Source organism: Rhea americana, unplaced genomic scaffold (genome assembly GCF_003343005.1).
Source record: "Rhea americana isolate MKP2758 unplaced genomic scaffold, rheAme1 scaffold_189, whole genome shotgun sequence".
Lineage (NCBI taxonomy): Eukaryota > Metazoa > Chordata > Aves > Rheiformes > Rheidae > Rhea > Rhea americana.
In genome coordinates, this window is record NW_028186027.1 from 735,621 (window position 1) to 762,970 (window position 27,350).

The following is a 27,350-nucleotide window of genomic DNA, read 5'->3' on the forward strand; positions in this document are numbered from 1 at the left end:
GTTCAAATTCCTGTGCCGTTTCTGGAAGGCAGTGGTGGCACTGGTGAGGGGTGCCGGACMTGGCAGCCGTAGAAACCAAATCTCTTTAGAAGCAAAATTGAGAGCAATGCTAGCTTCTTACATGAGTAGTTCTCCACTGTATTAAATGGGACACCTCGGAGCAGTTAGAGGGAAGATTAATCTTCTACAGMCTACTTAAATCCTTAGTATTGGACTTCTGAACAAGGGAGAGAATTTAACAGCGTTCTCAAAAGTGCTCTGAGACCACCTGCTTCTTCACATAGACCACTAACAGCTGTCAGATGGAAAAGATTTTTGGCCAGTATGAAGGCAGTGTGGCTTCACACCGGTGACCAACAGAATAGGCTCTGTATCCTAGAGTCTTCTGCTTGTACCCCTGATGACTCTTGACACGGAGGGGAAAAGAGTTTCCCAAATCCAACAAAAGCCTTCAGAGAGCTATGAACTGGGTTGATGGTTTACTAGCTTTTGTGGTCGGTGTTAATAGRCCCATGTTCCTCTGAAGGTGTTTTTCGTTAAGCACGTGTATGGTTGAAAGATGTCTAGTAGCAGGAGAACACGGAAGCCCTGGTGTAAGAACTTCGATGGTCCGACCAGGCATCAAGCAGTGAATCTGTTGAACGGCTCTGTGCTTTGATACTAACCTCTCTCCTTAACACAGGACTGTGCAATCTGGTGTCTGCACTACTGCTCTTACTCCCAGCTGCTGTGAAGGTTTGCTTCCAGATAACCAATATGGTGCAAGAACTCTGATGAAACCTTTTCCTGCCAGCTGTCTGTCTGTCTGTATGCCTAAGCGTTCCCTGTGTGTTTTTCTGTCTTGCAGCATCTGGAGAGGGCCAAATGTGAACTGCGTTGACAATACTGGATACACTCCATTGCATCATGCTGCTTTGAATGGTCATAAGTGAGTGGTCTTGCAATGCTTTTTATCACAGAGAGTATGATGTGCTTCACAGACTAGTTCCTATGCAACTTTTACACTGGTCTAAAGCTGTTTCACACTGAAGAAAAAAGTGGCAGTGGTGCAAAAGTACACCATCTTCAGGAGAAGAAGTGAACATCAGTGCTGTGAAGCTACAGAGGCAGCGGTTGCAGAATGTAGCTTATACACTTTTGTTTAATTTGGCAGTACGGTGAGGCTCTCAAACACCATTTTATTTGTAGGCGATTTGGATAAGTTGTAACAAGATCTTAAAGATGACTTCTMCAGTAACAGTCCTCTGCAGTCTGTCTAGTTTCCCATGCATTGYTGTGCTTGCACCACTGAAAATGTGCAAAAGCAGATTTTTGTATTTTTTTTTAAGTAATTCTGGGGTCTTCAGTGTGGTGGATCTTACATTTTTCACTGCTGCCTAAACTACTGAAAGATTGAGTAGAGTTAAAAATCTTTATTCATCTTCACTGTGCTGATGCAATTCACTTTTCAGTGGGGTGGCTTGCAGATGACTTCTGTCWATGTTCAGCTGCATTAGTACAGAAATAACATGGACTGTTTTTAAGCTCATCTCCCTTCAGTCTTTCCYTTTTTTCCTTTGGGCAGCACTTAAGGGGAACATGTTAAAATCTCTTTTCAGGACGATCCCTAAAATATTCCTCTTCAGRTGAATTTGTTGTAAAATGCTATGTGATTACCTGATTGCAGAATGTAAGCTGTGAAACAGGCACAGGATACCTCCTAGACTCAAGTTTCCCTTCTCTTGCAGGGATGTGGTAGAAGTTCTGCTGAGGAATGATGCACTAACCAATGTAGCAGACTGCAAAGGCTGTTACCCTCTTCACTTGGCAGCGTGGAAAGGAGATGCAGACATAGTGAAACTCCTTATCCACCAGGGACCTTCGCACACTAAAGTGAATGAGCAGGTCTGTGTGTTTTTTCTCCAATGTACCATTGAATCACTTTGCTAGGATGTAGAAAGACCATTTCAGCTGACTCCTGACCCTGCCCAAACTACTAGCAATTGCTATAAAGTCCTGCTTGCTAATAGGATAAGGGGACTGTTTACAGCAATACCTCCAGTTCTGAGTTAGTGGTTGACGGAGGTGTATGTGTTTATATACATAAAGATATATATTATGAGAACCACTGAGCACCTAGGAAGTGGCCTCCTGCTTTCATACTGGGCTTCTAAAACTAACGTGAATGGTTTTTCCTTTCAGTTGCTGAATAACCAAGAAGATTTCTAGTACTGTCAAAGGATACATTGGCTCCCTTCTTTTGGGAACTAATCAAAGCAGCTTTATTTAGTCTTTGTTTGGCCACACTCTCTTAGCTACTCTCCTAGCTTGTCTCTAGCACTTGCTCCAGTTAAYTAATTTGTAAGTTGTAAGACAATTTTAGCTCCACTTGGCCCCAGATAAGTCCCTAGCTTAATTTTAATAAGATAYTTTCTCAATCAGGCAAGGAAAAAAGTCTTGTGGATTTCTTCCTTTTTGTCAACTTGATTGCTTTTGGGCTAGGATGCAGATGGATCGATTTGTATAAAATGACTATTCGGCACAGTGGGCACTGTGTCTGCTGTGAAGGGCTGGCTCCCCTGTGCAACTCCCCTGGGGATGTCTGCAGGTATCTCCTTACAGTTCCAGAGAAGTTCTGAAACCTGTGAGGGGAAGTGAAATTAATGCCCATCTGCTTTGACAGCGGCTCCCAGGCGTAAATGCTATTGCCTGAACTCACAGAAATGTCTTTAGTTTAAGAGTTTGGATAAGGGGACTGGTCTGCTGAGCTGAGCTGTGTTTCTGTTACTGCTTGTCTGCACAAACTCACTCAGTTTTGAATTAGATGCTTAGAGCTACAATAGCCATTGGTCATCCTGTCCTGGAGGCAGGAACATCTGTTGTCCCTGAGAATCAGCTCTTAAACCACTCAAGTTGTAGCCAGSTGGAAGGGAGTAAACCAAAATAAGCTTTTCTGACTTAATACTGTAAGGCTGAAAATGTATATTTGTTCAGAAGTTAATTCACAAGTAGCTTGGATGTTCCTGACATGTTTAGCAAAATCTGTCAAAGTCAAGCTGAATGGCTGGGAGCTCTAAATTTTTGCTGTTTAATTTTGATCTGCTCTGTATATTTTTTCAGAAGCTGAGAAGCCAGCTCCCCAAGAGGAGTCGGGTTTAGGAGTATTAATCGTGCTTCCACATGTGTTTTGTGGGGACCAAAGTGCCATGCCTAAGCTTTTTGTTCTCAATGTAAAGCAGTTAACTGGCCTCCCAAGGCTATTCTAAGGCTGGATGATAGCTTTTAAAGCATCATGGAATGAAAAATACTGTGGTAGTGCTAATCACTACCACCCCTTCAATTTAGAAAGAGTGTATGTTTTAATGCCTTTGCTGATTGCTTTCCAGTTTGGGGCTGTGCTTAATAATGACTTTGGACACAGCTGCAGGCCTTTGGTCTGTTTCAATAGATTTAAGAAGTGTAGTAAACTGTTTACAATCAATCTGATAAGAATTGACTGAGGAGCCTGAGTGTAAACTGTTCTGCTGTCAGAGGAGGACAGGTATAGGAGAAACCTTTGCAAAAGATTAAAAGCTTAGTGCAGTCCTTCCAGGTAATGTTTCATTAATGTCCCTTTATAGTTGAAACCTTTTTATGTGAGAGAAGTCAGTTGAATAGCCTGTGCTGCTTGTTTGGAGTCTTGTAAATGAAATGTGCAGTGGTTCAAGTTACAGGAATTAGCAGCTGGAATGGCTTCTGCTGTTAATAGCTCTTGACTGGAACAAGATGCTGTGTTCTGTCACTTCCACCCCTTGGGAGTCACCCATTGCTTTGTTGCTATATCTCACCCATTTCATTATCACATTTTTTTTTCTTTTCTCCTCTTCCTTTTTGTAGAATGCTCTTGAGATCAAAGAACTCAAAAAGTACGGCCCCTTTGACCCATATATCAATGCCAAGGTGTGTACTTTGCTGTCAGCATTTCACTGCATCATTACTCCAAGCTGCACTCGYGTGCTTCCAGGTGCAATGTCATCCAATTGCAGTAATACCTGTTCAGTTCGCAGCTGCTTGGGGAGAAGTACATTTGCAACCATTTATTTACTGTGGGTTTCTTTCTTCAAAGCAGTTATAGAAACATAATTTAAGGGAAGCTTTTCCTTACTTTCCTGGGGGCTCCTTCATTGCTTAGCCTTGTAGGACTCACGATGATGGTCAGTTTGCTTGATTTGGCTGGATGACTTCCAAAAGGTAATGCTACTTCAATTAAAATGCTCTAGGTATTATTTCATGTGCTAATGTTGCTGATAAATGCAAAGAGAAGGAAATTTATTTTCCTGCTTAAACATGAGTGCATTTTCTCTGTGGGCTGTTTGGAGTGAATTTTCATGCCTTTTCTCCTACAAAATGCATAATCCTGTGTTTGTTCGAATGGACAACTAATTCTTTTGGTGGTGGCAGGGAGAAGGGAAGGCAGTAATATTTATACCTCCCTTCCCAAGTCCTTCATGTCCTGCTTATTGCATCAATCTCTCTTTTTTTGTCTGTTGTGTCGTCTGACCTCTCAGCCCTAGTCTCCTGTTCTCGTTTTCTTACCTGTTTCGCTCCTCTCCGCTTTTAGTTGTTCTTGATCTACAAAACGGCACAACGTTAGCCCTTATGATGCACTGAGGCTGAGCAATTGCAGAAGCAGATAAGGAAGCTCCTAGGGCCACTTGTTCTGTCTACCAGTGTGTATGTGGTGTTTTTTTCTCAGACACTTACAACTTTTTGTTTTTATTTAAAGTGAAGCTGCAGGCACGTGATGGCATAATACTTTGGTATTTTATTATGAGATACTGCTGCTTTCAGCCACCACGCCACAGTTGCTTCCAGTCATTTATTTTGGATGCAGCCACCCATGGCAGATTTCTGTCTCTCAGAGTTTAGTTAAAACTTCCACTCTGCTTGATCTGCAGTACCTTAAAAACACATTCAGAATTCCTGAGCTTACCAACCACTGGGAATTAAAATTATTGTTTCTGCAGACTTCCATTTCAGGAAATACTCTGGTGCAAACCTCTTTAAGCATAAATACATGAAGCTCATCCTTAACTGTTACTTTGACAAAAATCCAGCTGGGAATTTTATAGCAACAAGTGTCTTCTGTGGAAACATAATATAATTGAGCAATTCAACTGTCTGAAAGGAGCTTTTTAAAATACTGTTGATGACTGTGTAAATCTTGTAGCATTCTAGTATTAAAATGTTTGAATGGGAAAGGCATATAAAGATGAAGCTGAGCTAGCTTTCTTGAGGGTTTTTTTTAGTAGGGGTTTTCTTCTCACTTTGGGGGTCTGACAATAGTACTTGGGTTCTGAAGGCTCTTGGGRGCAGGACTAGTGATTTTGAAATCTTTGCCTTTGTTTTAGGGAGACAGACAGACATGGCTTATACACGAACTATTAGGTAGAATCGAGATGTTTTGACCAGCTTTCCACTGTTTTCTGACCAGGTTTGAAGAGCATGTGGAACCATACCTATCGTGCAAACCTTGAGGGGTTTTTTGGTAGCCTTGTTGCATGTGGGAGAACAAAAAAACTCCAGGGGCAAAGTCTAAGGGTCTTTGCTTAGTTGGTGCTTCCAGCTTCTCAGCTCCGATGCAGAATGCAATTTCATTTTGAAATGATTGCAACAAGCTTTCCATCTTTCCAAGCATTTTGGGATATTTAGAAGAGGGGAAAGGCATTTATGTATGCCTGGCTACAAGTCAAATTGGTATTCTGCTTAGAAAAAGCTAAGAAAGCCAGTAGCTTCTTGCCCTCCTAAAAGCTGGAGAGAGAGTTAACTTCCTGGTGTGTCCCTTCTTCAGCACCTTTTGTTAAATRGCTGGTCCCTATAAAATGTGTGGTACAGGCCTGAAGGATTTCTGAAAAGCGAAGGGTTTAAGCAAAGAGATGGAGAAGCAACTTTGTTTCAGTAAGTCCTGCTACCTTGGATTTGACTATTGAATCTGTAGGAAGGAGCTGACCAGCTGAGCAAATGCAAGGTAGAAAAAGCTGCCACAYGGCTCAAGGAGAAATAAACTGCACTACACACACTACCTTTTCTCTTTTTTAATTGGAAGCAAATAAATAATGCAGATTGGGTTTAAAGTGCTATAAATCTAAATGGGCTGCTGAGGAAAGTGGATGCCTACCATCTGGAGTCTGCAAATGAAACTGGGCAGCAAACCCACCCGCAGAGCTCCCAAAAGCTTTTTGGACATATGGGGATCATTTTTTTCTGAAATGTATTAGTGTGTTTGGCATYGGTACCTGTAGGAACGCAGGAGGTCTATTTATTCTTATTCTTGCTAATGGTCATGCCTTGTAAGGTGCTACTGGAAATTGTGTGCACTGCGGAAGGAGGGAGAGGGAAGGAGATGGCATAACTGATAGGACTGCTCATGCCTGCTCTTCTGGCCTGTTTTGGGCCTGAAGRTTGTGACATGCCTTGAGTGTCATCTTCTGCAAAAGTTTGGATTTTGCTTAGCAGGTTTTCTTCGTTCATTTTGGCCTTTAGTTGTGAAACAGCAGCTTTGCAGAGTGTGTGCCAGAGGGACATCCAGGTTCTGTGCTYCAGTATCAGACGTGTCACTGGACCAGCAAATCAGCAGTTTTGTGCTGTGTGTGTATGTGGTCATTTTTAAGGGTGAGCCTATCTTAGAAATGTCCAGTTTAAGGAAAAACTCTGTGAAGGAATATCAGAGGTAGGTTTGGATGGGACTTGAATCCACTGGGTCCAAGGCAGGATCAGTTCCACTTAAACCATTCCTGACCAGCATTTGTCTAACGGGTTCTTAAAACCCTCTGAGTGGCAGCTTCTTAATCTCTCTTGGCAATTTATTCAAGCATTCAGATCTTAGCAATTAGAAAGTTAACTTATTTAAACCAAGTCTTCCTTTCTTCGAAGGAAGCCCTGTTAAGAAGGGGAGTGCAACTGCTGTCAAAAGCTTTAATGAGCTGTAGATGCCCCATTGTAGGGTGTGATGAGGAGCTGTAAGGGGTATAGTATGTGGTATCTAGTTGCCAGGACTTGAAAAGTTTGATGGGATGCGTTTGAAGGCAGAGGCGTTTGTGCCGTTCCTGTTTCATGGTTTGTGCTTGGGAGGCAGGCATCGCATGAGGCCCGATTCCTTGCTCCCACCTGTGAATTAGGAGGGTGCTACTATTCCTCCAAGAATGCAGCCCCCAGGTCCTTCTGAGTGCTGCTTTTTTTTTTTTTTTTTTTTTTTTTTCTCCCATCACCACTAACTATGAATGTTCGAGCTCTTGTGCTCGTTGTTGAGGCTTCTCTCTGGTCTGCACTTGGAGAGGTGATATAGGGAAAGGAGGCAAAATGCCTTGCTTGGAACAGCTCCAGGCTGCTCAGACCTCCCAAAATGGAGACACAGATTTATGCAATAGCAGGGGTTTCCAGTACTCAGTCTATGACGGGAGAAACCCTTGCTGGAATGATTCAAGCTAGTTTGTCACCTGGTGATCTCCTGTTAGAGGAGGAATACTCTGGGGATTTCATCCCAAATGGCAGAGCCCCAATCTGCCAAAGGAAAATGTGACTAAAATGAGGTGAGGATGGGGAAAATCCTCAAGAGTTTTATTATTCGAAGATTTCACGTTCCCATTTCTGAGCCATCAGGCAGGTGTTTTGGGTTGCTGCATCCTTTAAAGCACCCTCAAGTGGTATGAACTCTGGACCAGTGCAAGATGAGAGATGGACAAACCTGGCGGTGCAATGCCCCCACCACCAAGGCTGGCGCAGCATGAGCGGCACGTACCCCACCACATCACTCGTGGCAGGCACACRGTGCACCAGAAGGGCTGGGCTCATCTGCCCTTTCTGCAAAATGTGCAAACTCCCTGGTGCTGCCAGTGCCACTGAGCTGGGCTGGGTCAGACCAGGGTGATGGGAAGGCTGTTAAGTGCTGCGAGGCCCAAGGGTGGGCACAGGTTCTCAAGGGCTTGATCTCGATCATTGCACCAATCTGCAGTTCCCTTCCCTGGCATATAAGAATAATTCTAAGAGTTTAAATACCTTGAGAGCAGCAAGTTAAGCAGAGTGACAGGTGTAATCTCTGTAGTTCTCTATTCTCTCCCCTTTTCCACTCCCTATGTGTATTATATGTGCAAACTTTTATTCTACAGTAACTTCTGTCCACTTGTATGTACCTTCCTTCACCATGGCTGCCTCTACCACTCCAAGTATAGAGCCTGCTGTTTGACTTTGAACTTCTCTGCTAACAGTGATTCTGTGCTTTCCTTACCTTCTCGAAGCTCTTGTTTCTGCATGTGGCTGCTCTTGCTTCCGGCCTCCAGAGTTTTTGCTTTTATACAAGCCATGGCTGTAGAGCCTCTCCAGAACTTCCTACTTCCCTGACTCTTTTCACGTGGCTGAAAAATGATGCAGTCAAATACCCGATAAAAACAAACAGGAGTTTGCATGCATGACTCTTGTAATCCCTAGAATGACTTAATGTGGTAATAGGATTAAAGTACTTGTAGAACATGGCAAGTTCTGCAGCTTGTTTATGAAATGGTGCAAAATATTGACCTCTCCTACAAGCTGGAATCCAGAAAAGTGTGTACTCTCTCAAAGCAAAAGGGGGGCAAATTCARTTCCTAGAGTAGCATTTTTAAATCTGTCAAAATAAGTATGTTTCCCTTTTCAGCGGGAACTAKTCTTAAAATGACAAAATCTACTGTGATTCTTTCAACTAAAGTTTAAGTGTGTAAAGTTTGTACAGAAGTTTTTCAGGTCCGTTAAATACCTAGATAAATATTTTCAAAGTCCTTCCACTGAAATCCTTGTATGTATAGTTCACAGTAATAAAATTAGAAACTTGAAGTGAACTCAACTTGAAGGGGAAGAGTCAAACCTGTTTTGACTCTGGGAAGGTTCATATTTTGCACCTGGAAGTGAAATGTGTTAGGTTGCTTGTCATAAATACTTTGCACTGCTGATTTTAACCTGACAGATGCTGCATGCATTAACTGGATCAGGCTTTTACTGTGGAGGCACTCACTTGCAGCTTGGACGTTTTTCTCTGCCAGTTGATCTGCGGCCTTGACTACAGAAGGCTTGTTAGTGGAGTGATCTATGTGCCTTGCTTGATAACTTCTTAATTCACAAGCTGCATGCAACTTACATGCATCCTCTTTCTACACTGACCAGCTTGCAAGCTTCAGCGTTGCCAAGGTGGAATGACTGTTATAATCAGGATAAGTAGGATTCTGAACAATTGAAGTTTAAATCTGAAACGATGACGATTAAGCTAGAGCAGGTAGAATTCATGTGGCAGTTTGCATATTACCTACTGCAATCCTTTATTTTTTGTGATATCCGAAAGTGTGGGACACTGCCAACAGATGAAACAGACAGCTTTCCCCAAGAGCTAGCAGAATTAATGGGAATCCAGATAGATGCTATATGTGGGATAGCATTAAAAGCATTAAGGTCAGAAGCAAGAGACCATGCTAACATTTAAGGGACTGTCGAGCTCTATTTCCCATAGAATAGATTTCCCATATCTGAGTAAAGCTCATTGCTCTGAATGTTTTTGAAGCTTCTCTAGGCTTTTACTGGGTGGGTCAGTTGATGAATTCGTAAGGGGATATCCGTTCCTGGTAAATGGCTAATGACATGATGAAAACATTGCTCCAGGCTCTGGTTAAACCTCGACTCTCTGCTTCCCGACTGCTTGTTTGTCTTGTTTTTGCATTTAAACTTCAATGGTTTGAGTGAAGCAYGAAGCAGCTTCATTCTCCCCTGCTCTGACACGCTGGCATTTGTGACCCTCCAGAACAATGACAACGAGACAGCGCTGCACTGCGCTGCCCAGTATGGCCACACAGAGGTGGTGAAGGTTCTTCTGGAGGAGCTGACGGACCCTACCATGCGCAATAACAAATTCGAGACTCCCCTGGACCTGGCCGCACTCTATGGGAGGCTGGAAGTTGTGAAGATGCTCTTGAATGCTCACCCCAATCTTTTAAGCTGCAACACTAAGAAACACACTCCCCTGCACTTGGCGGCTAGGAATGGTCACAAAGCTGTAGTCCACGTCCTCCTGGATGCTGGCATGGATAGCAACTATCAGGTATGTAGCTTGTCTCCCTATATCGAGGGCTGGACAGCTTGCTAGGAGACTGGAGAACCCATGTGGAAGTGACAGGGAAAGCGCACTGTCCTCCCRGAGAGGTCAGTTCTGAAAGATGAGTGATAGCTTTGGGCTTCCCAGAAGCTGCTTGAAGTTGGAGAAGCGCCCCGGACACATAGCGAGYGAGGAAGAAAGCCCTTTTGCCTAAGCTATCCTGCCCCTCAGCCTACAAGCTCTTGGTAGCAACAGAGGCAAACCATTTCTGTTCCTAYCAAGCAGCCTGTTACTATGCTGCTTTCACAGCAATAACATGTATGTGATGGTCTCTTCTGTCCTTGTCAGGGCATGACCCCTTGTGAAGCCTTAGAAAGGTGGGTCTTGGTTTGTAGTCTGAGCCCACACCTCTCTCCTGACTCCCCATTTTTCCCTTCCAAATTCTTAATGTTTTAATAGTGTGGATAGTTTGACCGTAGATACTGTTGCYCACATTTTGTATATGATGCAACGTATTTATTGCTTCTGTAACCTACAATGTTCCTCTACCCCCATTCTCCACTGTCTAGCTTCATGCTRTTTTCTATTTCATTTGCAGACTGAAAAAGGCAGTGCTTTGCACGAAGCTGCTTTGTTTGGCAAGACAGATGTAGTGCAAATCTTGCTGGCTGCAGGTGAGAAAATGATCYCTTTCCAAAGCAATAATACAGTGATCCCTTCCCACAGAACTTGAGGAAACCCCCTTGAGGGGGCAGCTTTTTTTTCCCTCTGATCAGCCTTTGGAGTATTGATCCTTAGAGGRTGTCATAGGAGAGGTTATTTTTAGCGATGTGTGGGTGTTTCTTTGTAACTCCTTCCTCCTGGTGATGATTACAGATGAAAGCTGTATTACAAAATGATATACAGATGATTAAAGATGAATTTGCACGTAATTTAAAAATGTTCTTCCTCTTGCCTTTTCTATGCCTATTGCTATAGGTATTGATGTGAACATAAAGGATAACAGAGGTCTGACAGCTCTGGATATTGTGAGGGAACTTCCTTCTCAGAAGAGCCAACATATAGCAGCTCTCATTGAAGGTAAGTGGTGTAGGTCTGTGTGTGGGCAGGAGGGAAGGGTTTTAGGYGCAAGTTATGCTAGTGCGAGTACCGGATTTTTTCTTTGGTCCTGGAAAGCGTGGAAAGCAAAGCAGCCTCATGCCAGGTCACTCGATGAGAATCTTAAAAGGATGTTGGAAAAGATGCTTAATTTTTTAACTGTCTCCAGAGCACATGTTTGGAGGAAGACTTCCAGGAATGGATTTAAAGGAGATTAGTTTGCTCGCTTAAAGAATGTGGCATCACTTTTGCAATTTAAATGGGCTTAACTGAGTTTTGTTTGACTTTATAAGCTAATTAAAATTAAGGGTAGTCTAAAATCTATTTGTAGAATGCACAGTAATGGCTTTAGAAATGGTTCTGAATTAACTCCGCTTTATATGTCTGTATAGGCAAATTGTCATCCACTGATCCTATGTCCTACTTACCACTTCATCGTGAAGCCTGGGCATGGATTTTTGCAGATGAGATTCACAGAAAAGACCTTGATTATTTCTGACTTATAAAGGAGCTTGGCCCTTTGTTTCTGCCCAAGATAGGGAATGAAAAGTGGCATCTTAGCTGAATTCATACCTTGTAATTACGCTGTCTCAGTTTCCTCTCAGCTGCGGGGAGAAAGATCAGAAGCATGTGCAACTGGTGTGTTTTATTCATGCTTAACACTTGAGAGCTTCACAAGTTCAAAGTACTTTGCAGACTTTTAATTAAGCTTTCCCTCTGAGGCTGATAGGTAATATCTCAGTTCTGAAATTGAAGACAAAGACTGGTGTGAAAACTAAGATTCTTGCAGGTGAATGCTGATAGTTTCTTCCTGTAGGGTGAGTTGTGTGACATGTTTGTTGATGTCTGACTTCATTCACATAAGCTTAATGTTTCTGGCTTTTCCTGTGGTTAGATGACCACAGCTAGAATTAGTTTCTTTGTCTTATGAATTCAGAAGACCGGACTGCATCTCTGAGTAATGCAGCGTATATCTATGACATACGAATTAATTTGTTCCCCGATGTTGTGTCTATCCAAGAACTTGGCAGCTTTCTTATTAAAGGCTCTGTAAAAGTTCAGAAACTATTCTTGATTTGTGCGTGTGATTAAAGAGGCTGCCTGCTTCTATTTTGGGAACTGAGCTACAAGATTTCACAAYGTACATTTATTTTTTGGAGACTTAGCTGACAGTTTGGTCTGCCATTCACAAGGGAGGAAATACCATGTGCTAAAGTGGATGTAAAACTAGATTGACCTAAACTGCRTGTGTCGCCTCACTTCATTGTAGATTACACAATTGGGAAGAAAAGTGCCAAAGCTGCAGAGAAGACTGTTCAAGCACCGCTTGTTGCAGCCACTGATTCCGTGTGCCGGATATCTCAGGGTAGGTTTCTGCACGGCGTAGCAGTCACCAATACTCCTCTTCCTGCAAGTGSTGAGTTTCAGAGGGTGGATGCTGTGAGTGATGCGGTTTTCTGTCTCCTCCTCTTATTGCAGGTGATGTAGAGAAAGCAGTGACAGAACTGATCATAGATTTTGATGTGAACCCAGAAGAGGAAAGCCCATATGAAGCTTTATACAATGCGACGTCCTGCCACTCTCTGGACAGTCTTGCCAGTGGGAGATCTTCAGACCGAGAGTCTGTGAATAAGGAAGTGGAAACAAGTGGCGTTAAAGCAACAGGAGTCAGGCCTGTATGTAACTGCGTGTGCTCTTCTCTGTGCGCCTTAGGAAGACACACAACTCCATTTGCACGGTTTTGCAGCAGGCTACCAGTTCCMCAGCTTGAGGAAGTCTTTTAACCTATCCCTGACATTGATTGGAGCAGGGAGCAATCTCTGCTTTTGTAGTGGCCTATTCGCATTCCCTCCGTAGCATTGTCCATGATAGCTGCTTGTATGTACCTGTGTTTCATCCAGTGTTGCATCCTTACGTGGTCTAATGCCTGTGAATACTGATGCCTTTGAGTTTTGCTTTGTCAGAGCATTGCACATAGCTGAAGAGTTAACTGCTTGCCTAGGAGAAAACTTTGGAAACTTTTCTGTGTAGCATTTGCCTCATCTCACGCCTTCTRCTTTGCCCAAGAGAAGACTCTAAAGAAATCATCTTTAGGATCGTCCTGTGGTACACCAGTTGGCAACTGAAACCTTTTCTGTGTACTACTTGCAGAGATCTGTAGAGGGTACTCAAGGCTTTACAAGACAATGCATAGCTACCGGAACTGTCTCCAAAGTCTTCCTCGCCTTCTGTTAGTTGCATCTGCCACCTCCTTAGCAATCAGTCGCAACACTGCTATGAGGCAGATGGGATGCTGGCCCTGCAGCATGCTGTGTCAGCTTCAGGGCTGTTTTTCGGGTTGTTTTTATAAAGCCTTTTCTACTGATATTTTTTGAGTGGGCAAAAAACAAAGCAGCAATGAACAATTAAACTGCTGGTGATGCTGTAACCCTGCTTCCTCTGGTTCTGTAATGAGGTACATCTTTTTTTTTTTCCTCCCCTGTACTACATTGGCAAATATAATAGAAATGAGATACAAAAGCTTTAGAACACAGGCATTTCAGCCAAACCTTTCTGCTGGGTGTGCAGCACAAATGCAATATCCTGGCGTAACCTAAATATTGCTGACTTAAATCCATCCACGTACTGTGCTGTGTTGATTGTGTCTGGAGTAAGTTCATCTATACCACAAGCAACAAAAGATGAGGCCGTGAGCTGCGGTGAAAAGGGAGGGGGAGAGCTCTGCTCTAGGAGCCTGCTGGAACTTCTCCCCAAATTTGGTTCAGCTGTTTGGAACAAGTAGTTCAGCTAGGCTATCTCACCATTTGCCATTAGATGGAGCTATTGTAGGATGAGAGATTGCTTAGAGATGTGTTTAGATATGCATTAAGGCAAGACAGTACAGCCCTAACTGCCCAAGRACAGGCTTGGGATATTTGAGGAATGCAGTGCACCACTGTCTCCTGATCTCTCTAGCATTTTTCAGTATAAATGTGCCTCTGCAATTACTTTCTCCTCTTACTCTTTCATTAAGACACGAGCGATGAGTAGTCCCTTTCTGCTCATTTGCATGAGTTCGTTACAGTGTAATGCTGTGCCGGAGAGACCGCTAGTCTAGGTCTAAATGAACCGATTTAAGTAATAAGGCAATAAAGCTGTGTAAATGGCACCTTTCATCAYGGTGGTTTTTACTGCTGCAAATTTAACTGGTGTCTACGTGGGTCTTAGCTGGCCTCATGCAGTGTTACCTCTGCAGTATAGAGGTGGGTGGCCGCTATTATTTTTATTATTACTGCACTGTACCCTGAATCTGCAGAAAGGGCTGTGTGCCCAATTACGCCTCCTCCTGGAGAGGAATAGCAGCTATAACCAAATTCCACTTTTAAGACTGAGCAGCTGCTTTACCGGAATTAATTTGAGGTGATCTCTACCATACTGCATTCACAACAATGTGGATATAGCACCAGCAGAAACAGAAGGGAGATGTGTKTTGAAATGTGGCAATTGATAATGGTCCTCTAATCCACAGAGAGAACGTCCGCCCCCACCTGCCAAGCCACCCCCCGACGAAGAGGAGGAGCAGCATGTGGAGAAGAAGATAGGCCACGGTGCTTCCTGCGAGGTACGTGCGACTCGATCCAGGATGTTTGATAGGAGTGTGATTTAAAGATGAGTTTTAATAATCTGAGAGGAGCCAAATATGATATTACCTCCCTTGTGAATCTGGTTGTGAATGTGAAGTATTTCACTTCAGCACCACTGCTGTCATTTGCCATGGGAACTTCCTTTGTGCAGTTCTTCCAGGGCACCTCTATTTTGACCTTCAGCCTTACTTTCCTATTCTAGGCTGGAAATTCCCTTAGGAAGAGATTCTGTGAATCAGGCAGTCACATTCCAACGTGAGCTACCGCCCACTTGTAACAGTCCGACCAAATGCGTTTTCACTTGAGACTGAAGCCCGGCAGACTGTTGGTTCGTGTTTCCTCTTGGCTTCCAGTCGTGGAGCAGATCCATGGGCTTGCAGGTTCCACAGAGGTGAACGGGGCTCGGCCACTTATCTTTTACATGTGTTGGGCCAGAATCTCAGCTGGAGTTGTCTTTTGCAGAGGTCAGTGTGTGCGCCCTGCTTTTTGGTGAAGCTAAAGCTCTCATGCACTGCACTGCTGCACTTAAGCTTCCCATTGCTCRTTTTTATTCACCTGCCTGTGAACCTCAGGCATAAGGGCTCTCTGAAAGGCCCCTATCCTGACGGAAGGGAAACCATGAATGTGTCTTGCTGGGAGACTTCTGCTGACACCCAGTGAAATTTTCAAAGCAAAGATTTATCTTGTGGCTTTCCTTGCTTTTCYAAATGTCTAGTATTTTGTAGAATGATGCATGTATACACAAGCGAGGTGTGTGCTGCCTCTGGCTGTCAGAGCAGACTTTAGTTCACCAGATGCTCTGCTTTGAATATGTTGATTTGCTGAAGTTCCTCCAAGGTGCAAATGCGATCTGTTTCCTAGCATATGACAAATGCAAAATATAAGGAAACAGTTTACTTTAATAAAGCTGTCTTTTCTGTAAAGAGAACTCCTAYTAAAACATAACTAGTAAAATCTGAAATGTGAAATTGTAGATTGGTCTCTTCCTACTGTTAAAATTATTTTTCCACTGTGTGGTAACCAGTCACACAGCTGGCTCTGAGCAGARGAGAGCTGGGTAATGGGTCACCGCGTAATTGGAAAGTGGAACTTGTTTGTGAAGATAAACACGAGGGAGGGAAATGTGCATGGACTGCTCCTGCTGACTTATCTTGCCRTATTTAATTATAAAACACCTGCTGTGTTGTCCTGCCATTAAAGGCTTTGGAAACGCGATCCRTTAAAGGAAATCTTGCCGGCAAAGAGACGTATGCTTTGAGTGAGTGGTTGGGGACAACTTGATTTGAACCAATCTCGTTGACATAAATTACATGCAGCGTGTGTAGCTGCTTGGAACTGACCTTCTAKATGTCTTGATATGGCAGTTTTGGGTCTGACCGCTTGCTTTTCTCTGCATGCTATTTCTGGGGTGCTCAGCTTTTCTGACTGTACCTGGGCTGATCAGCTTCAGTTGGTGTCAGATGGAAGAGGGGGAATGCTGGAAAAACATAGGAAATCGATCCTACTTCTGGCTTGAATTGCATTTTCTTTCCCATGGATGTAACTATGGATGTAAATAACATTTAGCTTTGAATCTTGCTCCTTCATGAGCTCTCACTGGTAGTAAGAAACTTATGACAAAATGTTAAGAAAAATGCAGGAGGGGAGAAGCCGTTGAGCTTTTTAATATGATAGCCCTAAGGATTTTGTCTTTTTATAATGCTGAAACTTGCCCATTGTGTGTCACTGCAGTACGTGTTCCTGCTGGGCTGGGCAGGCACAGAGAGGTAGGAATATGCTTGGGGAATGTTGCAGACGTTTTGGAGCAGCATGCTGATCTGCCTTCCTCAGAACCTGTACTCATGTTAGCGCCAGGACAGTTAGTCATTGAATGTTCTGGGTTAGGCCAAACTAATTTTAAAAGTAGTCTTTTTATTCTGTTGCCAAGATAGAGCTATCAGTCTAAGCAGATGTGCATAAACAAGAAACTTAACTTTCATCATGGAAAAATATTAGTTCAAAAAATGCAAAAGAGCTGATTGTCTGTAGGGTCCTTGAGTGCCTTCTTTCACTATCAGCAGAAACCTTCTGGATTTGTAGCTGAATAAGAGTTTGCATTGTCAAATATAACTTCAATTTCATTTGTTTACTACTCATCTCCGAAAGGGAAGTGCAGACAAAAGACAAGGCGCCGTGATTATTCTAGCAGATTTATCTACGGCTCTGGTGGCGGGAGGAAAGAGGAGCAATATGCGTTACCTTTTTAAATTAGCATCTTTCAAAGCAGTGTCCAGTGTTGTGGGTTTAGTATGCTTTGTAGAGCATACTCATTAGTAAGCCTCTTATTTTTAGAATTTGGTCATAATGAAGGGATGTTGAATGCAAACCAAGATGTATGAACGAATGAAAGATGAAGCAGAAGTTTTACTTGCGCTTATTACAGCTGGTTGCAGAGCATGCAAAGTGAACAGAGCTCTCCAACAAACAGCGGACTTCATTTTGATGTTTTGAGTGAATTTAAGCCTGAAACTCTGATTAAGCCTTAGAAGGATGAGAGATGGGGGAGGGAAGAGTGTAATCAAGCCTATGAATACATTCACAAATGTTTACAAGGTAAAAACTGAGGTTGCATGCTTTAGGGAGCTACAGTCTCTGAATGTGTTCAGTGCATTTGAAAGAGGACAGTATGATAAGTCATTTGCAGGAGTCTTAGGAGTGTACTAATGCCTGGCGTGAGATCCAACCTACAACTGTTACGACAGGCTGCTGCTGTGCAGTATTTTTCCAAGAACTCTGGCAAGAGCCTGTTACCCACTGTTACAGTCTTTGATGTTTTTGTGCCACCATCTGGTCAGAAGTTTTTCCTTAATTTTCTCATTATGAGTTCCTTCACCTGCAAAGGAGAGACGGTCTGCTTGGCAGCTCATGCTTGAAGCAGGCAGAATAAATACTTTCTTTACTGGGCATGGCCCGTTTCCTCCCACTGCAAAGCTGATTTAAAAGCCAGCTGGGCTTATGCTGAAGCAGTGCACAGATGTAGGATGTCTGTGCTGCTGATTCCTCTGTGTCCTTCCAAGACAGTTTAAATGGCTTCTAGGGGTCCTGRCTGGATCGCAGCTAGGTAGGTACCGATCTGGTCTTGAAGCAGCTCTGATGCTTTCGCTTTGGGGAAGAAATTGGTGGCACATGTCTAGAGCATGGCAGTTCCARGAGTCTTTGCAGAAAGCAAGCCCTCCCTGGGGTTTGTGATGTTCAGACCTGCTCTTCCCTGTCTTGACAGGGGCAGGATCACTCGCTCTCCAGCTTGGATTTGACCCCGCTGTAGTGGCCAGGGTTGTGGTGGGCACGCGAGGTTCCTGGGATGGGGCCGTACCATATGCCGAGGTCTGGCCAGGAGATGGTGCTGGAAGGCAGCTCGCCTGCGAGCCCGGTGCAGCCCCATCAGCACTGGGGAGCAACAGTTCCAGGATGGTGTGCCTGGCTCCCTGAGGTGTCGGGTGCCTGCAGTCTTCGTTGACAACTGCCTGGCTACAGGTAGATGATGTTTGGGTCATCTGCAGCAAGATTCATTTGGATCCTCTGTCAAAACCACTTGTTGCATGCGGATGGTGGCTTTCCAGCGCAGCTCACTGGAGGTTCTGCCACTGGTCCAAACAAACTCTGATCTGAAGCATTTTTGAATTTAAATGAGCAGAGTCACTGTGGTATGTCCTGATGTTAAACTCAGTTTACTGTATTGCCTGAGGTCTCTGTAGTTCTAAATATGCCATGATTCCTGAGGTTAAAAATGCTGGATCTGAGTTCTGGGAAGGTGGGAGGGATTCTGGTTTTATTTGCAGCCGTGTCCTAATAGGTCCAGCAGCTAAATAGTGAATGACAAAGCAAATTCCAATAGCAACAGTATGTCTGAATTGGGATGAACAGGAATAATGCTCTCAGCTCTTTTTCCCCCAGGCTAGCTGCAGACTTGCGCAGTGAATCAGTTGGTCAGTGCTAGAAAGCTGTAGACAACCTTAAATACTAGAATATCAAGGGATTTTTTTTTGTTTTGAGAAAAAAAAAGAGTATTACATTTTGGATCACACTCTRCAGCGAAGGTGTCGACTCTGCCAATTCCTTGCCTAAATTGTGGTATAAAGAGGCCTTGTGCTTTACTGCAGGGATAAATAGCATTGCTTTGTGGAGCACTACATTATGCCATTTTTCATTAGGCCTCTGTTGCACGAAGGAAGAGCAGGGGAAGTGGAGCTGAGGAAGAGGAGCATCCTTATGAGCTGTTGCTTACAGCAGAAACTAAAAAGCCAGTTGCAGTGGAGAGAAAAACAAAAGGTAAGTGCCTGTCCAAAAAGTGCAGTGGYTTGCTTAGACACATTTAACGAAAATATAGAGGGCAAAGTGGAGCTGGAACAGCTGAGCTCTGTATTGGGTGGGGTAGCTGGAGTCTGTGTTGTGATTGTTTTGTTTCCTGGTTATCTTCCCTTAATAAAAAGAGGACTAAATGTGCCTGTCCAAAATGTACACAGAGAAAAACAAACTATTCTTACAACTGAGAGATTGCAGGACCTAATATGTTAATTTAGAAAATCAACAAATCTTGTGCACAGTCAAAATAAATGCAGAGAGGTGGAAGGCTGTGTGATGCTGTTACAGCAGGCGAGATAAACCAGTGCAAGCATTTAAACAAGCTGTATTCTCAATCCAGCTGAGTTTGAAGACCTGCTGGCGATGCATGTTTATATCCGCAGATGATTAGCCCTTCTATCTCAAAATCAGCACACTGCTGTGTATTGAAGCTAATCTGAGATGTAAAGTAACAAAGGAGGAAAATAAGCATGCATAGAGCCAACCCCTTTCTGGAACGGACAGAAAATTCGCTCTATGGCCGGGTTAAATATTGAGCTTGGCTCTCTTCTCCCAGAGGGACTTTCATGCTTTACAGAGGATCTGGGAACACCTTGTCTCTCGCGTCTGGCTATCGCTGGGCTTTTTGGCTTTCCTTCGGTGACAACAACAAAAGGTTTGTTTAGAGGAAAAAACATCCCTTGCGTTATTCAAATGTCCTGAGCAGGGATTTGGAAGGATTTAATTAGGACTCTAAACCTGGAAATCATTTCATCTCACGGTTGAACAGAGTATAAGGAGGAATGGAGTGATACCTTATTGACTCCCCTGTAGGACCTGCAGATCTCCTTTTTTCTTTTTCTTTCCTTTTTTTTTTCAGCATGCTAGCTTTCATTCCTCGAATCCTGCTGTACTCTTAGCCAGTGTAGGAGGGTACAAGAGGTCACTGTTTTCCCACCAGCCTTTGCCAAAGCCGCTTGGTGCCTGAGGCAAAGTTATGATGCTTTTCAGGTTGAAGTTTTGTGGTCTCAACTAGGAATAGACCTTGGACTGGGCAGCAGCCACTGAATCAAAAGCTTTCAGGCTAACTTCTCAACCTGCAGCTATTATTCAGTCCAACTCACTTGTTTCAGAGGAGACTGTTCAGCACTGGGTTTTTTTTTGTTTGTTTGTTTTGCGTTGTTGGGCCTTTCTCTTGCAGTATCACAGGTTGCTTCTCTCCCTTTCCACGAGATGTTTCTCAACTTCTTTGGAAGCATGGGTCAGGTTTGAAATCTCCCACCTTGCTCTGCTAGAAACAAAAGCAAATGTTTCAGGCTTGGCAGTAGCTGGAGTCGGATGTCAGAAGGGCATGGGGAAGCAGAAGTACCTTAGTCTGCAATGCAAGTTTGTGTTGATAAAGGAGGGGGAGACGTTTGGGGAATAGTGTAGTCATTTTGGCAAAGGTTAGACAAATTTGGGCTCTGTCAGAGACCTAGAACTTAACTGGGGTATTGGAGAAAGTTTCTACCTGTGGATCAGAAGAATCTTGGTGCATCGAAGGTGACGGTCTGATCCCAGACAGGGAGCAGGCTATGGCATAGCTTTGAATTGCTCTTTGGCCTTCAGACTGAGAGGCTTGGATTCAAGATGTYGTTTGAGTTGTGGAGGAGCCTTTGGTGAGGAGGGATGGACTATGATTCCTATGGGCTGCTGAGAAGAGTTTAGCAGGGCAGYTGAAAGACAGTTCCAGGCATGCTGTTTTTAATGGTGCCTTTCATATGTGATAGCTGCCTTTGTTCGTCTTGCTGCAAGTTGTCTTGTATCCAGTGGCCGGATGAATGTGGTATTATCTGCCTGGCTTTGGTTGCCTCTTGTATCTGTTGCAGCAGTCTGCTGTCACATGCTGTAGCACTAGGAAAAGTTGGCCTAATGTTTTGGGCAGAGTATCAGATGTGCTTTGAGCCAAATTCTTTTCCATCTCCTTTGGTAAGGAAACTACGTGCGATCTCGAGCGTGAAGTCAGGGCTTTCAGACCTTGTAACTTGACTTGTAAACAGGCCAAGAGTGGTGAACTGTGTGTGGACTGGTTGGGAGGAGACTTGTGCAATTCCTGCTGCATTCAGAGAAAGACCAGATGGAGGATGAATGGGGAAAATACTTCTGAGTTGTGATGTCTGTCTTACTCCTCAGGAGAGTCATCCACAAATGCTGTCAGCAGTAACCAGCCTCAGGTAGGACTGACTTGGTTCCTTCTGATGCATATTAAAATCTAACATTTGTTGTGGTTCTGTCATGCTGCTTTGATAGCAAGTCCGGTTTGAAGTTCCTACCTTGCCCTTCTTCCTGCTAGAGGTTTTCTCTATGGTTGTCCTGATTCAACCAGTTGTATGACTGTGCGTTAAACCAGATCTCTGAAATGACCTACTAATAAAACACGACATATGTTGTAGATAGATTAGGAAAACAGATCTTTTCATGGGGCCAGATTATGGCCATGAAAATATGGGGTGTATATCACTAGAGGCAATCTATGGGGAGCCATGGGTACAACCAAAGGGTACAGTGGTTAGAAACCTCTTGATTTCCCCCTCAGGGGAATAATAATGTAAAACCRCAGCATACATCCCTTCTCCTAGGTGACAACAGCCCCTTTTAATCCAAGCCTGCAGTTCTCTCATAATGTATTGAGAAGCTTCTGAGCAAAGTAATATAGTGGTGATATCTCTTCACAGTATGACAGTGATTTATTGCCATTTCTTRAAGGAAGAATTAGGGGAGGGAGTACAAATGATCACAAGTTCAGGTAGCTTTTGATGGATAAACTCTGTCCAAAACAGATGAGGTGATGAGACTAAAACATGTGCACGCTGCAAATTTCTGAATTTGGCACACAGTACCTTGCTGTAAATGAGCCTTTGTAMTTCTGGTTTACTGCAGTTGAAGGTTATTTTYGCATCTCTCAAGTAACACTTTGCARGTTAGCATCCCTCTCTTTTCTGGCCTTTTGTGCAACCRGACATAGATTTGCATGCTCMTCTTTTCACAAATTTTGGCMTCATGTAGCATGGGAAGCCTTTTATAGGTAAAGACTGAGACCAACATATGCCCTCAGTAGTTCTAAGTTTGGGGAACGTCAGCAGAAAGCAGCTACAATAACAGCTTGATTCTCATAATCCAGGGGCATGAAACAAAATCCTACTGGTGATACACGGGAGACAAACTCGCCCTAGGCAGCATAATTGAGGCTTTATGTTACAGTTTTGGGAAGTGCTTTATATCTGGGATCATCAAACTGCTGGCTGGGGAACTCTGAATTGAATCTGCCCTGGGAAGCAGACAGCCTGTACCTGGAAATGTGCTCCCCATCTCATTAGAGATTGAAAGCAACCCCTGCTGTAGACAAAATCTGCAGCAGAAGTTGGCTTAAAAGTTGAGCACAGTCAGATATTTGTGCTTGGGTGTAGCGGTGGCTACAGAAGTTGAATAGAAGTCCSTACAGAAGAATGTATGTTAAGGATGCCTCTTTTTCTGGATGAAGAGGTGTAACCAGAGGATGCTTTCACAGGTAGAGAGATGATAAACACCCAGAGCCTCTGCATTCCTGGCCTGTGTGCCTCTGGTAAAGGAGCGAGATTGCTCTTAGCCTCCTACATACATTCTCCTGTCTCCAGTTTTCAGGACAGCTAAACTCTTCTCAGTAGCCCATAGCCCATCCCTCCTCACCAAAGGCTCCTCCACAACTCAGACAACATGCTCTGAAACATCTCCTTCAGGATAGTCCTCACTTCTCCTGCTCACATCTTCTGTGTGAATGTTGTTACTCTTGCTTCAGCTGTTCCTTCTCGCTCGTGCTTCGGAGTCTTTCTCCATTGGCTCAAGAGGATGAATGCGTGACTGATTTCTGCGCAACAGGAGCCCTTTTGTAAGTCTCTGGAGCTGGATTTGGAGCACTTTGTTCTGTCTGGGCCCAAGCGTTCCAGCACGCGGTGTAAACTTTTACCAGCCGCCCTTCTGCCTTCAGCAGAAATGTCATTAAATGTTAATCTGGGGTGTGGAAGAAATGCTCTTTAAAGAAAGAAAGCAAATGAGAAGAAAAGCTGTTGAAGAAAAGCTGTTGAAGTTGCCAGATCTATTCCGCTTTAGTTTAATGTGACCATCCAGTCAATGCGGTGTCCCTCTTCCTGGCCCTGCAGCATTTCTCAGTAGTCCTGATCTATCGTGCGARTGCAGCGTGTCTGAACTGTTCTGAGACTTCTCTCCAATGTTACACCTTTGGATCTTCATGCGTAGGAGCTGAGYGTAGTCTAGTCCTGATATGAAATGATGAGGTGCTGCTGCTGGTGATCCCCAGCTGGTATTAGAAGTGAGGCAGGTGACCTTTCCAGGCAAAACACCTTCTGCCTGTAGAGGCTGTGCTTCCCCTCCCAGCAACTTTAGTTACAGAACGAGTGATGCATGTGCTCCTACAAGATGGAAAAAAAAACCTGCCAACTACCTCACTGTCCTGGAATCTTTTAACCCATAAGCTACAGAATGAAATAAGATCTAGGATCACTTGATACCGCTGCGCAGCCAGGTCCGTCAGCGCGCTGCCCTCCGTTAACCTCTGTTCCGACTAGGCTGCCAATTGAGCAAGCTGCTCTCTGCGTTTTTGTGGAGTAAACAAACGTCTGCGAGGGACCAGCAACACAGGGCACACAAGACCTGGGGATCTGAACTGGCTCACAAAGATAAATGACTAATTTGGAGCCCTTTCCTGTCTTGTTTCTGGTGTGAGGATATACTGCAAAAACACATGTGTGCTGGTGTTTGAGAATGACCTGGTGAAACCTCATGCAAGAAAGGATGCCTGGGACGAATGAGTTCATCTTGCTTCTGTTGCCAATAAGCTGCTTTTAGTTAAAGATAACTAAAATTTGTTAGTGTATTTTGCCTCACTGAAATGGAGATGCCTTTGTCTGAGCTCCTGCGAGCTGCTGTCTCAAAAACCCAGCAATTTCCTCTTTGYGTCTGAATATCTTCCTTGCATTTCTGGGCCGTGTTATCGGGGYGCTTTGCTTTATTGCTCCTTTGCAGTTTGTGCTTTTGTCCTCAGACTGAAGAGTTTCTCCAGCACTAAATGAAGTGGTTAAAATTTACAAGCAGTTACAGACAGGTATATGAATCTTTGATAAACAAAAGTTGTATTTCTCAGCTGTTTGGAATTTTGCTTTAGCAAGTAGGAGGAATGTGTGTAACATGCCCAGGGTGAGTATACATCTGTCTGTGCGTATGCTTGGCAAATTGGGATCAGTCAATTATTCATGATTTATCCAGGGCCCTGGTACCTGATATTAAAGATATTCGTGCAGTAGTAGTGGCTTAACAGTGTCGTATTTCTGGGACAGTCGGTACTGCACACAGCTTGCTGCCTTCATAGACCAGACCGTTCTGCGTTCRGTGCGGAGCTTCTAGAGGCTTTTTGATGAAGATTTTTATTGTATAAACTGTTTATTCCCCTCCCCTGAGGAAGGAGGAGAGGTTAAACTCTGAAACCGCTAGGGAGGAAAGCCGTGTTTTTTKGGGGGGGAGAGGATTTTGGAACTTGCAGGTTGATTGCAGGCCAGAAGTTTTCCCACCCTTCAGCTCATGCCAAAAGTAGGGAGTGCTGCTCTAAATAACACTTTGGCCTTTATGGAAATGTATCAAATGTTCCAGGAGCCTCTGTCTGTGCTGCTCCTACCTCCCTTGCTCTCTCTGCAGGATATAGTTAGCACTTCTCTTAGCCTTATATAGCAAGGCCTGATAGTTAGTGTTAACAGGAATAAAACAACAAGGAGTGCTGCCAGATTGCATAAATCAGGCCAGTGTTTGGAATTTCATAAATGCCATGACTTTGGGTACAAGTTGAGCGCTCGGAACAATACTGAACTGTTCTCACTTTATCTCTCCCTCCCTCGCTGAGGGAGGGCAGGGGGAGAGCTGGAATTTTGCTGCTTCTTCCATGTTTTTAATTTTTTTTCCTGTTTTCCTCCCCTCGAAGACCACAGGAGGAGCAGTGGCAGCCGCAGCCAAGACTCTGTAGACGGCCAGGACATCCAGGTTCCCGAGCAGTTTTCTGGGTTGCTTCACGGTTCTTCCCCCATCTGCGAAATAAGTGAGGACCCTTTCAGGCTTGTTTCTTCCGTGGAGAAAGGAGGCGCTGAAGGTACGAGCCACCCACCTGCTATGCAGCTGGAGGACGCAGACTTGCCTGCTCCTGCATCAGTACGGACCAGCTCTCCCGACCAAAACTCGCAAGCGGTCTACGCAACCGTCCAGCACTCGCACACCAACCGGGCGGATCCTGAAACTCTAGTCACACCCCACGTGCTGCAGCACCCCGGCGGTGCCGAGGACGAGGGGGACAGAGGTGGCGCTGTGGGCCGAGCCCACCCGGGGAGCAAGCCCAAAGCCGAGCTCAAACTCAGCCGCAGCTTGTCCAAATCGGACTCTGATCTTCTGACCTGCTCTCCAACAGAGGACGATGCCATGGGGAGCCGGAGCGAATCGCTCTCGAACTGCAGTACGGGGAAGAAGAGACTGGAGAAGTCCCCRTCCTTTGCTTCGGAGTGGGATGAGGTAAGGCTGATCTTGCTTAAGAGCTTTAGTGCCAGGAATGAATCTGAGAGCAGGAGCTCCCCTGTAACAGGTTGGCCTTCGGAGGAGGTCCTAGGTTGCTTTCATTACTCTTGTTAACTCGCATCTCATGAACAGGCAAGTGCTGAGGTATAAGAAGTTTTTAAGGTGTTAAATGACGAGAGAGGCTTATTTGGAGTGGGCAAGAAGCTGAACTGCAATAAGTGAGGGACTTCTTGTTTATTTTTTTTCTAAACCACTCAGACWTAGGGCTTGATTTCTTGCAGACGAGCCGAAGAGCAACTTTACACCCCCAAAACTGCGGCGAGTTGATAATACTTGTCATGTCTCCRTGTCGACCACCTCTTCCCAGTTCTTTCCCTGCAGACTATCCCAGCATCATGAAAAGAGGTTTCTGTTTCTGGGTCTCTGCTGCTGGGGTGGAAGCAGTATCCTGGGTCCGTGGGCATGGGAAGAGCAGGGCAATGAGGCTTTGGTTTGTGTATTAATAGTTCCCTGTGTCTCTTTGCGTGTTTACACCTGAGGCTTGCTGGAAGTCAGTTTGTTGTAGTACGGAGAGGCTTGTGGATAGTTAAATATTTCGTGCTCAGAAAGTTGGCCCTAGCAAAGCACTTGGGCAAGATTAAGTGTCCCTCTGAAATTCGGCACCGCAGCCTTCCTGCAGCATTCTTTGGGGATGATTCTCTGCTGGTAGAGCCGGGGCGCTGCCCAGGAGATAAGCGCGGCTGAAGCACTCTTTGCACACCGAGAGGAAGCGGAGGCACCAGCAGCGCAGTGGGTTCGTGAAGGCTGCGTGTGCCAGGCTTGCAAACTTGGGGCAATCTCTGCCTCGTGGGACACCTGGGTCCCTCTGCTCTCCTGCCCCAGGCTCAGCTGCCTCTGATCCTGGCTCAGAGGCAAAATCCTTCCCTCAGAGAGGGTGGAGGTATTCAGAGAGGGCTAAAAGGGCCGTGGGAATCCTGCTGCAGCACAAGCACGCAGGTAGAGCTCATCCCTCAGTTCAGACCCTGCCTCTCGCTCCCCGCGATGCTTCGAGGGTGCCAGTGCAGATTTTCCTCCTGTAGCTGTTTTGGCTACAGAGCCTTTGCTCCTGGCTCAGTTATGCCATAACTGTTAGGGAAAGATTCGGGAGCAGAGAAGGCTTGTTTCAAAGGATCAGTTACTTTTTGCTGTGCTTGCCATACTAAAGTGTTTACAGCAAACGTGGAAAAGGAAGGAGCCTTTGGCTTTACAGCATGATTTTACTAGTAGCAGAGGTCAGGTCTTGGCATGTCCACGCTTCCTCTGCTCAGAGAAACAACCCTGCAAATCTGCTTCCCTGCTTGTAAACAAAAAGCATCATTTCCCCCCAGTGTCAGCCTAACAAGCCACAAGAGGAAAATCAGCTTTTCCTCCTCACTGTGTTAAGGTGAGGAAATCCAAGAATGAACGTGAAATATTAACATCTGTCTACACAAGCAGGTCTAACTCAAAAAAAGAAAGAAAAAGAAAAAGAAAAAAAATGATGGTTTTGTCTCTTTGGTTGCTCGTGTAATTTAAACATCTCATGGAATTGTTTGTAATCTGGCAGTAGCATCCTGTGGCTAGGACACAGTTTGGCTTGGGGTCTCCTGGCTGTCACTGACCAGCTCAGATGATTT

General features: G+C 44.5%; 1 protein-coding gene across 1 annotated transcript in view; it reads left to right on the forward strand.

Annotated features, from left to right (window-relative positions):
- Positions 1-605: 605 nt before the first annotated feature.
- The window catches only part of ANKS1A (ankyrin repeat and sterile alpha motif domain containing 1A), a 78,240-nt gene continuing 51,495 nt past the window's right edge, over positions 606-27,350 (forward strand). The window contains exons 1-12 of the mRNA XM_085302294.1: positions 606-628; positions 848-928; positions 1,728-1,884; positions 3,856-3,918; positions 9,779-10,075; positions 10,668-10,743; positions 11,048-11,149; positions 12,438-12,533; positions 12,647-12,843; positions 14,676-14,768; positions 18,981-19,098; positions 25,115-25,692. Of these exons, the coding sequence (XP_085158420.1) occupies positions 606-628; positions 848-928; positions 1,728-1,884; positions 3,856-3,918; positions 9,779-10,075; positions 10,668-10,743; positions 11,048-11,149; positions 12,438-12,533; positions 12,647-12,843; positions 14,676-14,768; positions 18,981-19,098; positions 25,115-25,692 (1,881 nt within the window). The remainder of the gene's footprint in view (positions 629-847; positions 929-1,727; positions 1,885-3,855; positions 3,919-9,778; positions 10,076-10,667; positions 10,744-11,047; positions 11,150-12,437; positions 12,534-12,646; positions 12,844-14,675; positions 14,769-18,980; positions 19,099-25,114; positions 25,693-27,350) is intronic.